The 14,157-nt window shown below is 46.5% G+C and overlaps 1 protein-coding gene across 10 annotated transcripts in view; it reads right to left on the minus strand.

Moving 5' to 3' along the window:
* The window catches only part of FARS2 (phenylalanyl-tRNA synthetase 2, mitochondrial), a 626,558-nt gene that overhangs the window by 80,744 nt on the left and 531,657 nt on the right, over positions 1 to 14,157 (minus strand). For 5 of the 10 annotated variants that reach the window (XM_086706389.1, XM_086706381.1, XM_086706383.1 and 2 more), the window contains one exon: positions 3,205 to 3,498. The exons of 4 other annotated variants lie outside the window; for them this stretch is intronic. In XM_086706389.1, coding sequence (XP_086562515.1) covers positions 3,310 to 3,498 — 189 coding nt within the window. In that variant the 3' untranslated portion in view covers positions 3,205 to 3,309. Of the gene's footprint in view, positions 1 to 3,204; positions 3,499 to 14,157 lie in introns of those variants that run through there. One more of the 10 variants, XR_015251091.1, reaches the window with a different exon arrangement.

Consider the following 14,157-nt stretch of genomic DNA (forward strand, 5'->3'; position numbering starts at 1 on the left):
AGGTCCTGTGGCTTGTCTGTAGCTTCTGTCACTATCCTGAAACTTGAAGCTCCTGCAGGTGAGGTTTCCACCACTATGTGGTCCATCACCTCTTCCGTGGTCCAGAATGAACTCCCAGCCCTGACTACTGTTGTCTCAGTGCCTGGGCAGGTGCACAGGGAGGAGTGGGAGGCAATGTTAAGAGCACAGGCCGGGGGGTCAGAAGGACCTTCTCCAGTGCTGCTGGTTTTGTAACATTTCCCTGTGCACCTTAATCTTGCACCTGGAAATGAGAGATAATGGGACCAGCTCTAGGGGCTTGTGAGGTTTGAATAAGAGGAGGCCTATAAACTCCATGAGGGCTGGACTTGGTCTTTCTATGACTCCATGGCTCCATCAGTTGTGTAGAACAGCAGTCCCCACTCTAAACAGCTGAATGAAGGTGGAGTACTGTGCCCGAAACACGACGATATTAGCCACATCAATGTCACTGTCATGTGACGCTTCCACTACCAGGCAAATACTTACATGGCCTACAGATGGGTGGAGGCAGATGGCCCTGGCTCGTAGCCTGTAAGCGCTGTGACAGTAGTCACTGTGAAGACTGGAAGACTCCTAGCGTGAGAATGGAGGACACAATGTGCCCACTGGGGTGTCTCAGTAAGTAGAGTCCACGTGTGGGCATTTGGAGGCTGCCGTAAATTCTTTGAGTTCACTCGTTTCCTCTGATGCATGAAAATGAATTTAAAAAATAAAAGAACATCCAGTGTCGAAGGGTTTCCTTTTTCTTTTCTTGACTATCGGGCCACCAGCCAATGGCTGGGAGCACTGGGCCAGTGTTGTGGTGACTGGCTGGTTCCAGGAATGATAAGTCACAGGGTACAGCACAGGGGAATCAGTTCACGGTGTCACTCATCCGGAAGAGGGAAAAGCAAGGAGGGGACAAAGGGGTAAATGGCTCCACCCTTGAGCTGCAGTTGGTCACAGAATTTATCACCATGACTTTCAGAGTAGCCAGTGTCTGCTGACCTCTGGCTGCCTGGCGTCTTGAGAGGCCTGTTGACATGGATAAGTGATGCATGGGCCTGAAGCATACTTGGCCTTCAACTCCAGGACATGGCTGCAACCCTAGCCTGAGCCTTCCTGCCTCTCACGTAAAGTCACGCTCAGGATGCCTGACTCAGTGTGGTGTTGTGGAAAACGGCTCTAGAAAGCCCAGTTCTGGGCACAGCTCTACAGTAACTAGTTATGCCCTCAGGGAAGCCATCTTGCCCCTCCGGACTCCAGGGTCCTCATGTGTAGACACTCAGCTAGGGGCAGATGTGGCTGCTCCCAGGAGCTGTTCCAGTTGCAATATTCCACGGTTCTACTGTTTCCCACCTGAATCATGATCAGAGCAGGTATCATTTACTGCTGGCTTGTTAGGTTCCAGGTTCTATGCCAAGTATAGCACATGAGAGGTCTCACTGGGTCCTCACAATCAACCTCTGTAGTAGGTGTTATTATTACTCCCATTTTATGAAGGAGGGAACCGAGCATTCTGGAGGGTCACAGTGACGGTGCTGGTGTTAGTCACCATGCTCTATGTTATACAGAATTGTCTGTTTTTGAATTGCAAGGTGCTGTTCGTCTTATGGATTAAATTATCTTTCCCATTGTTTCCTTTCTCATTACTTATTTTCCTATGGGAACCATGAAAAAAGTCAAGAGCTGGATGGGGCGGGTCTGCTTTGGTGTGAGTGTCAGCCCACTAGATTAGAAAGAGGGGGTCAGCACAAGCTCATGCAGCTGGAGCTCTTAGAAAAGAACAGAGGCCCAAGGAGCAGGAGGGAGGCACAGACCCGACCACCAACCAATGTCTGTGTAGGCAGAAGGTGCTAATTTGGAGGCGGCAGGCCTGAGTGTGAGGGTATTGTTCCTGGTCTAATCCTGTGACATCTTTAGGCCTTAGTACCTCATTAGTAAAATGTTAGATAATGGATATACATTATAGAGTATTGAGAGGAAACATTCAGAAAAGTCCTCTGTGAACCTTCCTGAATGTCACTCCTACCCCAGGCCCGAGTATAAGGTTTGGCACAAGCACGGTATTGGACAAATATTTGTGGGCCATGGGGTGGCACCGTGATTTTCTGGGTGTTATCCACCTAACTTGGGTTGTTACAGAATATTAATAAATGCCTAACTGGTCTTGGGGAGAAGATGGCTCTCTGAAACACAGCCTAAGGCTAGTCGGAAACGGTCTGCTGGCAAACACTCCTGAAGAAGATATTACTAATCATGGTGTGCATTCCACACAAGATCTATCCGCTTTAGTAACTGCATCGAGGGGGCCTCAGGACCCTGGACAGCAGTTTGATGCCATGCATGGGTGCAGGAGTTGGGGCACTGCTCCCTTAATTCCCTTGAAAATCCAAAGGAAAAGTACAAATGAATAACACTGTAAAATGACATTAAGGCCCCTTTGGAGAGCAGCTGCCCACCCCCCATGCTGCTAACTGATAATGGCCACCCCTCATCAAATATTTATTCCAGCCCTTGTGGTCGTCCATCAGCCTCCAGCATCATGCCAGGGATGGAATCTGATTATTAAAAATGGTCAGGAGCGAGGCAGGCAGACTACAAAGTGCTTGGGATGGAAAGGAGGGAACATCAAAGCCCTATATTCTTCCTTAAAGGTCGTCTCCGGAAGCAGAGGCCTCCTGTTAGGCAATCAAACTCGCAGGGATTCAAGGACCTGGCCCCTGCGTGCTTCCCAGCCTCTTGCTCCTTTCTTTTCTCGCCAGTGGGCCAGAAGGGAGTGAAGCCAGAGCCTGACTCTGAGCCATGGGTTTATGAAAAGCAAGAAATACGCTGCCCCATGCAGACATGTGACTGCCTTCACTTTTGAGGGGGGTCCTGGCATTTCATTAGTGCCCTGTTTGAAGCCTGCCCTTTGCAAAGCAGAAAATGAAGAGAAGAAAGTAAGTACGGAGGCTGATTCAAACAATCTTCTGGTATCTTGAGTTTGTGATATCCCTTTGTGTGGCTTCACTTATTACATGGGTGGAAGAGCCTGTCAGGCAAGAAATCATGCCTGGTGTTTACACTTTAATGGAACCCAGGGACCAATTAACCACACTAAGTGCCAACGGGCAAAGCATTTCTTAAAGGAATAGGAGGGAACTCTTATATTATCGTTCCATTTCCCTCCTCTTTTCCCAAATAAAAGACAGATGCTATGTCAACAGTCTCTCAAGAGTGATCTTTTATTTTCTGAAAGTCCTAAAACTGACCCATTTATCAAAACATGACTGATGTCTCAGCCTACAAACAATATCCTTTTCTCCCTCACAAATCCTGGAGCCCCGAGAGGCTGCAGCCTGGTCCAAGCAGTGCCATCAAAATCTGCCCTCCACTCTCAGCAGCTGCACGGCGGCCTCCTGCACAGCCTGGTGGACACGCCTGACCTCTCTCTGGGACAAGGTCCTCTCCATGTGGCGGTAGGTGATGCGGTAGCAGTGGCTTGTCTTGTGTGTCCTGGAGAATGGAAGAGAAAGGCAGGTAAGTGAGGGACAGACGTGCCTGCCGCCTGTAGGAACGGTGTTGCCGGCTCTGACCAGATCAACCCCAGAGGAGAATAGGATGGGATCCGGGGCCTACTGGCATGGTGTGACAGAGACATCACCATCACTAACAGCCTGCACCTCTTACAGGCTTCCTGAGAGGTGGTGGTTGGGAGACCACTGACTTGAATAATCAAGAATGCTGGTTCCCACTGGACTAGCTGCATTCAAGTTCCCTGGGCAGGATGTTTCTTACAAGTCTGATTTCCTGGGCCAAGCCCTGGATAGGTGGGATGTGGGCTCTGGGTTTCTGGGCTTTTTATCAATTCCTCAGGGGACTCTGCTAAGCAGAGATGGTCAGGAGCCAAGGCCAGCAAGCCTCCACCTTTCTCACGTCACAGAAAACATATTTGGAAGGCACACTGCAGTCACAAGGCCGGGATTGGCTCTGGGGGCTCTAGCCGCCTAAAAGGCTGAGCGGTATCACTCTGTTTGCACCTCTAACAGGCCATGGAAAGCATAGAGACAATTGTGCCATACAGACATGCTTCCGAGTTCCAGGTAGTGGGGCCTTTTGCAGAACTTAGTCTTCACAGAGACACGTGAAGCCACAGCTCCTGGTGTGGCTGCTCTGTGAACATGCTTCTCCACAGGTGTGCCTGTGTGTTTCAGGTATATTTGGACAGGCCTTCCATTGCTGCTGGAAAGGCAAGGCCTGCCCTGCTGGGGTCCTTAAGAAGCATTCCACTGCAAAAGTACAGCCCAACTGTGCCCAGTGGCACTGGGCCTCTTGTGGCCACTGGAAAGACTCCACACTGCCTCCCCCAGGTGCAGAAGACAGGCCTTTTTTTCAATTTGACATCATCAAGGAAGGAGGCTGCAACATCCTGAGTTTCTGAGAGATGGAAGATTCTAGAGGAGGAAAAATTAGTTAAGGAGTGAGAAGGAGGGCATAGGAATCATAGATGCTTGAAGATGATGCCAACATTTACTAAAACAAGTGTGGTGATAGGATCTGGGGGCCCAGGTTGTCAGTGACCTGGTGATGGGTGTGATGGTTTCCTGCGGGTGGGGGGCACAGCCAATGTCAAGTTACGCCCACTGCAGGGGACACCTCCACTAGCCTCCTAATTCCCTGTGCCAGTGAGGGAGACAGAGGCCCCCTGCAAGTCAGTGGCAGCTGGGCCACGACACACCTTTCCTGGGTCTCAGTTTCTCCTCTGTTGAAAGAGGTTAACAGCATAGCACTTACACCATCAACCTTTCCAATCTGTTGCAAAGACCTAGTCAGAAAGGGACAGGGCTCTGCAAATTATGAAGAACTTGAGTGTGAGGCAAAAGTATCCTTGTGGCAACTGTTGGTATGTGCTTTCGTTGGTTCACTCAGGCATCTCTTACTTAGCTGAAGAGTTCGTAATATGGCCACTCTGCATGCTGGGATGCCCAACCAAAGATGAATGGGAAAAATTTATCATCTTGTCTCTATATGCTTCCCAGAAGGCCCCAAGAAGGATTCCTGGGATTCAAACAGCTTTTATAAAACATTTTGATGAGTGAGGTGTAAATGAATCATAAACATATGGATTAATTTTATAATTTGAGAGAAATAAAATTTGGCAGAATATTTGGTGATAATTCAGTAGCTTCAACTGAAAATCAACCAGCTTTGCCTTTTCCTAACATCACTGGGGAGAGAAAGAAGACTTACTTTTGTTTTCTAGAAACTTCTTTTTGAAGATTTTAGTTGGTAGGACATACTCCTGTCCTCATTTGCTTGTTGGAGGACTGAAAGCAGTGGAGCTGGCAATTGGTCATGAGTCTCCTCATCCTTGAGGAGGGGGTTGTCCCCGAGAACTACAGGGTCACAGACCTGAAGGGTCTCATGGCTCGTCACTGACCAGGTTAAGACGATGGATTTCTCAAGAGGAGGGATGCCCTCAGTGCCCAACTCCAAGTATCTGAATTAGAGCTCTTTTGATTCTTTCATACCACCCAATGTGGCCTTTTTGTGGTCAAAAAGCTTCTCAACCTTTTATCTGCCATGACCCTCACTGTCACTCAATGAGAGCAGCGTTGATATAGTGCTTCTTATGTACCAGGAACCACCGTAAGCCCTTTGCAGGCATTAACTCATGTAAGCATCAAAACCCCACTGAGTTCCTAGCACTCTTGTCCTGGTTATAAAAATAAGGAAACTGAGGCACAGAGAGCAAAATAACTTGCCCAAGTTCACACAGCTACTAAGTGGCAGGGCTGGATTTGAAACCAGGCCATCTGGAGGGAATGCAATCGTGCAGCCACTGTGGAAAACAGCTTGGTGGGTCCTCAAAGAGTTAAACATGGAATTACCATATGAGCCAGCCATTCTACTCCTAGGTATATACACCCCAAAGAACTGAAAGCATGTATTCAAACAAAGACCTGTACGAAAATTTTCATAGCCAAACAGTGAATATGGCCGTCAATGGATTAATAGATAAACAAAATATGGTATAGCCATATGGTGGACCTGTACAATGGAATATTATTTAGTCATTGAAGGAATGAATTAATGATACATGCTGCAATGTGGATAAACCCCCAAAACATGCTAAGTGAAAGAAGCCAGACACAGCAGATCACATACTGCATGATTTCATTCACATGATATATCCAGAATAGGGAAATCCGTATGATAGAAAGCAGACTGGCGGTTGCCAGAGGGTGGGGGAAGGAGGTACAGGTAGAAACCGCTTAATGGTGTGAAAATTAATAAAGGGGACTGGGATGCTAGAAGGGGAGCCTACAAGGGAGAGCCCTTCCACTCAATGTCAATTACAAGAAGAATTGTCAACTACAGACTCCAACGGAAGTGTCAGTTACAGACCTCAACAGAAGAGTCTCAACAGGAAGCAATTGTCAATTACAGGTCCCAACAGGGAAGGATGTACACTGCATCTCCTACAGGAGATCAACCACCCCTGCAACACAGCCAGTGAGAAACCACCATCACCCTGAACTCCTGCTTCTCTGCAACTAACTTTTGTCCAAAACAACCCCTCTCGACTTCCTCCTTCTCTATAAAATAATATTCTTCGCTTGTGTTTGTTAGATTTGCCTATGATTGTGCTGTAGCTGGCTTGTTCCAGATTGTAATTCTCTGTTATTTCCAAATAAGCGCATCTTTTGCTGGTAAGATAACTGGCAGTGTGAAGGTTAACATTAGGCACAAGGTTTTCTTTTGGGGTGAAGAAAATGCTTTGGAACTAGGTAGGTAGTGTGGCTGCGTAACATCGAGAATGTCCTAACTGCCAATGACCCTCCCACTTCAAAAATGGTTAATTTTCAATGTTTATTTATTTTTGAGAGACAGAGGCAGAGCATGAGTGGGGGAGGGGCAGAGAGAGAGAGAGACACACAGAATCCGAAGCAGGGTCCAGGCTCTGAGCTGTCAGCACAGAGCCCGACATGGGGCTCGAACCCACGAACCACGAGATCATGACCTGAGCCGAAGTCGGACGCTTAACCAACTGAGCCACTCGGGCGCCCCAAAAATGGTTAATTTTCACCTCATTACAAATACACACAAGGAAACTAGGCAGTTTGGTTTCAGAGCCCAATATTAGCTACCATGCCTGAGCACTCCACCACACTCCTCCTTGTCTTCTTTTCCCTTCTCCAGCCTCTTCCTTCTACCCTAACTTTTCCTAAGAAGTGACAAGGCTTGCAAGCTATTGAGAAGGGAATTGCCCTTAATCTTTCTATTCAAGAGATGGAGTAAGCCCATGTTCCTTTCTAGCTCTGCTCTTTGACTAACAAGCCAGACATGAGGCGTAACTGTGACATAGAGTGGGAATCCCTGGAACATGGATGCTTTTTAAGAGGTCTTTCCCATATATACAATGGAGTATTACTTGACAGTCAAAAAGACTGAAATCTTGTCATTTGCAACTCTGTCGATGGAACTAGAGGGTATTATGCTAAGCAAAATTAGAGAAAGACAAATATCATATGACTTCACTCATATGAGGACTTTAAGATACAAAACAGATGAATGTAAGGGAAGGAAGGCAAAAATAATATAAAAACAGGAAGGGGAACAAAACATAAGAGACTTAAATATGGATAACAAACAGAGGGTTACTGGAGGGGTTGTGGGAGGGGGGGTGGGCTAAATGGGTAAGGGGAATTAAGGAATCTACTCCTGAAATCATTGTTTCACTATATGCTAACTAATTTGGATGTAAATTTTAAAAAATAAAAAATAAAATTAAAAACAATAAAAAAAATTTAAAAAAAAAAAGGTCTTTCCTGCTTATTATGGGGCCATTAAAAGGCATGTTGCAAAGCCAAACAGCTGGTGGGAAATTAAGAGGGCTTGCAGGGAGAGCATAAAAGGGGGGTTGGGGAGGGGTGCAGTCGCAGCTCCTGTCCACACACAGTTGGCTGGGCAGAGTGAAGCTGCCAAAGCCTCCCCCCCAGACTCACGTGGGCACAGCCTTCAGACAAGAAACCTTCCCGGAAAGAGAGAAGAGACTACATTGACAATTCTCTCTTCTGTACCTGATAGCTTCTAGTCATAGGCAGAAGAAATGAGAATATCCCTTATGGAGTTTGTGAGGGCAAATTTCCTTACAGTAAGTCTGAAGAAGAGTCTAAACATTTCTTTTGGTGCTGGAATTTCACTGCATTAGGATATTGGCGGAAACGAGTTGGCCACTGGTTGGAGCTTGGATTTTTAACAGAGACTTTGTATTGAGAACCCGAGAATGTTTGAGCTTCAAGGGCTTATCACTCGTCTAACTCAGAGACTGATTCAGTTCTTGAACAGACAGCGCGTTCCAGGCACTGAGCTGGACAGAGGTAAGCGAGTGAGGGGAGTCCCGACCCAACAGGTTCACATATGGGGACCAGAGGTCTGCAGAGGTCCTGCAGCAACCCGGGAGGAGCCCAAGTGGAGGACTGTTCCCCTTGTCTCCGTGATGGGGCTGGTGCTGCATTGAAATCAGCCATGCGGCACTCCCACCTCGCATCCTCCTTCAGCAAACGACTCTTTCCTCTGGTGCTTCCCCGTGAGCATCTATGTGGTACTACTCATGTAACACGAGGCTGGGCTCTCCAGGGCCTGTGAAAGGGATCCAGATCATCCTGCCTACTCAGGGGCTTACCTCTGGTGAGAAAAAGGACACAGGACGGCCCATGCTTGCCCATGCACAGAGGAGCTGAACGATGCTGTGGTTCACTGCTCTAACCAGCCTCCCACCTTTTGTGTTTTCCTACCTGGCTTCCTTCAGTTCTCATTCTCAGAGATCCAACCTGGCTCATGAAGCTGGAAACATGGCTCAGAACTTTTTCTGAAACTTACTTCTCCTTGGGTCCTGTTCCCTGCTCCGGTGTGATTGCCAAGGTGCACCGAACTCTGCTGTCCTATGTGTCCGGCTGCCCGCCCCCCTCCCAGGAACTGAGGGGCAGCCCCCTGTGGGCAAGTGGCAGCGCTGGGCTGCATGGTGGACGCACCTGTGGGCAGGGAGCCTGTATTTTCAGGCCTCCTTCTCCCGAAGCACTAACTAACCTTAAACCTATGGAAGGGGATGTTTGGGTGCTGCACATGATCGAGTCTGGATTAGTAGAGGAGTGTCGAAATCAGACATGTTTAAGAGGAATCCTGCCCTAGCTCTTTCTTTTCTTCCTGACCAAATAAGTGATAAAATTAACAAGTATCAAAAGTACTGCTAGGTGACTGGCTGTGCTCCAGTTCACAGTGTGCCAGCAATAGACTCTGAAAGAATGTGGGGCTAACCAAGCATCGCTGGAAAGAAGGGACAAGGGGTCTGAGTGCTAGCGAGGGTTGGATTACTTCTATTACACAACCACTTGGTTTACTCTGGCAACTAGACAGGTTCCAAATGTGAAATAAAACCCTTCCATGGGATGCAGCCAAAGCTCAGCTCCTGCAACACCCACAGTGGTTGGCTTTTCCATCTGTGACAAGAGCAGCTACTTCATGTTCTTGGCCACTGGACACATCCTGGAGTAGATCATTTACCACCAGTAGTTACTGCAGATGCCACCTATTCGTGCTGGGACTACTCAACACAATAATGTCCATTTGGTCTGTCACACAGGTCAGCCTCACACTGGATTCTTTCATTTACTTCTGAGGATACACAACTACCTGATGTTTCCCTGTTTCCAGTATCATGGGTTATGTGCGATGTCACACGTATAATGCGTATCTCTCTTGTCCTATACACAGCACAGAGGATATGGGTGTAGGCTATGTATACTCTCTTCTACTCAGGTCACTGTCTTTTTCTAAATTCCTGCCCCAGGTGCTGCCATGGGGTGGGTTCCGTTTTCTGAGTAAAGAAAACAGGAATTCCCCTGTTCACTTTTAATGTGTCTCCTGCATGTATCATGCAGAAGGTCAGTGGGAAGCCCCACAAGGCAATGTCCCGCGCACCATCAGGAGGGTGCAGAATGCTTTCACAGGGTGGGGGTGGGGGTTGGCTCAGGCAAGGGAACAGGATGATGGAAAAAGGAGAATGGAAGGGAGTATCTGTTCAAGGCTGCTCCTGAAAATACAGAATGAAAAGGGGCCTGGTGGAATGCAGAGGAGCCCAGAATTTGCACCTAGAGACCTGAGTTGTAGTCCCTACTCTGCCCTTTGCTTTCTGTGTGACTTGGGGCAGTTTACTTAACCCCTTGTGAAGTGAGGGTCACCACCCTACTCCTGGGGTTGTGCTGGCTGAGTGGGGCATGTCTGGAGCCTGCTAGGATGGAGGCTGCCACCCTGAGAGCTCAACCATTAGTCTGTCCCATCTCCTTCCCCTATTCCCAGGACGCGTCAGGAGAGGAACGGCACTACGGGGAGGACGACCTGTATTTCTTACATCCTTCTTTGAAATCTCCTTTTGTGGGCCTGGAATCTGACCTGTGGCCAAGGGTAGCATGAGCACATTGGTTAGCTGTGGCTGGAAAGTTCAGTGAGGACGACAGGTCAGGGAGAGTGATGAATTATCACTCAGAATTAGGCACCATTTAAATAAGTCATCTGGAAATTAAGTAAATTATTTTTTCTTCTTTACCTTTCATATATACATATATATGTATATATGAAATATATTTCATACATATATTTCATATATACATATATACAATATTTCATATATACATACATATTTCATAAATATATATAATATACTATATATAGTATATATTTAGTATATGTATATACTCTAAAAAAAGAGGAGAAAATAAAATCTGATTATAAGACAGCATACAGTGATTCTATATCACTTTCCTAATGAACTGCTCTGGGGTTTTCTCTGAAAGAGGTATCACTGGTTTAATGTAAAGAAAGAATATAGGTGTGGGAGGCAGGAGACCCGGGTCCTAGTCCAAGCCCCAGCAACATCTGTGTGGCCTCCCCAGTGAGATGGCTGGACTGAATGGGCTCGAGGCCCCTTCCAGCTCTAACAGTCCAACAGTTACTTCAGAGGACAGATGAGTTTCTAAAGCAAATGCACATGCAGAGGAAAGGAGCCAGCCAGCCAGCAAGCAGCATTTGCAAGCTGCATGGAATGAAAGAGAAAGGGGCCCTGATCTGGCGGGCAATTTCTTGACAGGCTAATGCATGAACACAAGATGCATTAGTAATATTCATGATCAAAGCAAGAAGGAAGGGAGTTGTCTTCATGAGGTTGGATTACGGCTTGGTAGAGCCCACTGAGAAAGTCTTCTTGTAGAAGGTGGACCTCGACTTATAACAGACACTCTGGACAACTTATAGCCCCTCTCCATCAACTACGCTTTTCTAGCCTGCATCCCTTACCCCCACACTTTCCAGAACTAAGAGGTCTGCTTTTCTTATTCTCAGAATGGTAGGTTGTAGGCTCAACGCTCCCTGGTGGGCCGTTCTAAGTGACGTACCTCCTCCCCCCCCCCCCAAGTTCCTAGCTAGCCAGCATCAGCAGTGCCTGTCACTGCCACTGCTGTGGTTACGATTTCTTCCCAGAGGGATTTCTGTTCCTGGGAGTCAGTCACAAGAAACCAAACCAGATGGTGCCTCTGACAGTTACTGCCTTGGGAAAGACAACTCCAATCCAGGCCTTGATGGAGGGAGAGTCAGAGCCAGGGAAAAAGGAACTTGCTGGGTGCAGCTTGAGTAGAGCTGCTTTCAAACCTGCCTCCCCCGCCCCCCTCCCCAGTTCCCAGTCATCTCGCGTGGTGGCAACTTAAGAGCTCCTCAGAGACGCACGTTTTGCAGGCAAGAAATGCTTTTTCACATCAAACACTTGTCAAGTCCTCAGGGAAGTTTCCAAACACCCCCAGGGTTTTATTTCCATCAATCCCTGTAACTTCTCCTGGTACTTCCCAATGAGTGTCTCATGCTAAGCTCCTCAGGAGGGACGGTGTTCATGCTCTCGCCTCCTGGGGAGCATGGCCCATGTTCCTGCCCCCCACATGCATGTATATACATATGAAAATTGTTTTGGGGAAATCATCTAATAGAATCTCTTATGGAGGGGCACAAGATCTAGACTAGCCAGTGCCACGAGGGCCTAGCTAGAGGACCTTAACCTTGTGCCAGTTCTTCATTTCTGATCCAGGTTCTCATTCTAAGACACAGATAATGAACTCATAGGGTTTTTTGAAGAAACTGCATGAAAATAATATATGTTAGGTGTTTAGCATAGTTCAGGCTTATAGTTAACAATTAGTATTATTAATTAGGTACCTAAATATTAAATAGCCTCTACTTTGGGCCACACAGAAAGTGACCTTAGATGAATTATCAGAGTTTCTACTTCTCATTTGTAAAAATGGATCCCTAATATGATACATACTACAACACAGAAGAAACTTGGGGGCGTTATATCAGGTGAAATAAGCCAGACACATAAGGTCAAACATGTAAGTCCACTTATACGAAGTTCCTAGAGTAGTGAAGTCAGAGGCAAGAAAGTAGAAGGGTGGTTGCGAAGGGCTGGGGAAAGGGAGGAGGGGGAGTTAGTGTTTAATGTGGACAGAGTTTCAGTCTGGGAAGATGAAAAAGACCTGGCGGCAGATGGCATGATGACTGCAAAACAGTATGAAGGTACTTAATGCCACAGAACCATACATTTAAAAGTGGTGAACATGGTAAATTTTACGTTATGTATATTTTATTAAAATAAAAAAAATTTGACGAGGAGAGTTGGCCCAAATAACCTAGTTGACTATAACTAGGAATGGGGGTTGGCAACTCATATTTATATTTAGAACAAACAAACAAAAGACAACAACGAAAACCCGACCGGATCACTGACACCCATGTGGCAGACTGTTGGAGGGTATGACGTGACTGCTTCCCGTCCTCCCCAGATGGCTCACTTTGACTTCATTAACCTGTCTCCTAAGCTGCCCTGCATTTCATACAAATGAATTTTTATGATGCCCTGCTCGTAATGCTATAACAGAGAATTTAACCATATTTGAACAATTCTTTTCCATGATTCCATGATCTTCCAAGCTATCCTCATATATTTCTAACAAACTTGGAGTAATGGTTCATTTTGCACAGAGTTCCAAAGCTCTGTGCTTTTTGGTTGCGTGGAAAATTTGGAAGAGGTTTTATTTTTCTCCCTGGCTTAGTCTGCCAAGCCAGAGTCAACAGAGCTAACTTTAACTCTTCTACTGTTACATGGCAGCTTCCCAAACGTGTTGACACTTTGGTGGATGACTCACGTTACAAAACAGAAGATTTGTGGTGGGTGAAGTGCTACATTTCCAACTCAATCAATTGATTAGCAATTATTTATCCTGTGATGAGGCAGACATTGTGGAAGATACAAGATACGAGTTGCTTGATCAACACACAAATATTCACAGAGTGGTTGTTCTGTGCACAGCTCAGTGGTGGTGTGAGGGGGAAGAAGTATCCCAAAATAATATAAAGAAGGACTGGCTAGATAACCATCTACTTGGGGCTTAAGACATTTATATATGAAAGGATACCAACAGGACAAAGCAGTTCACACTAAATGTTAAATGAACGACACAGATTGTAAATAACTTAGTATTGAGAAACATTAGCAGGGGGGAAGAGATTAGATTTAGATCTTAAAGTATGATTAGGAGTTTTGCAGGTGAAGGTCAAGGGGTGCATCTAGCTGGCAAAATGACACAAGGACTGGCTGAGGGGCATTCCTTATATCTTTTTTCCTCTTCCATTTCAACACTGAGTTGGTGAGTGTATGTAACAGGTATAAATGGTCCAGTGAAGAGGTATCCAGAGGATGCACGATCTGCTTGCTGGGAGAGGGCTGTATACAACCACAGCAGGACGCCAGCTTTGGTCACAGCATGTACAGGAAGTGATTGACCCTGTAAGAGGGAAGGGTCATTTCTGCAAAGGCACAGACAGAATCATGAACATGCAATGGACAGGTTGAGGAGAGGTGAATAGTTCAGAGTGGCTGGTCTGGGTGTAGACAGTACAGAACTGGTAGGGTAGGAGGCTGCAGGGTGGGTAGAGATATAGAGGAGGGTCTTATGAAGCCTCAAACAAAAATCCATCATTAAGCAATCAACCAAACAACAGAGTCCAGGATCTTGTCTCTAAAGTATCTTATAACTGCTCTGGACAGTTTTATTGCATCTAGAGTCTGGT

The sequence above is a fragment of the Puma concolor genome, chromosome B2 (genome assembly GCF_028749965.1).
Source record: "Puma concolor isolate L17-30 chromosome B2, mPumCon1.1.hap2, whole genome shotgun sequence".
Classification (NCBI taxonomy): Eukaryota; Metazoa; Chordata; class Mammalia; order Carnivora; family Felidae; genus Puma; species Puma concolor.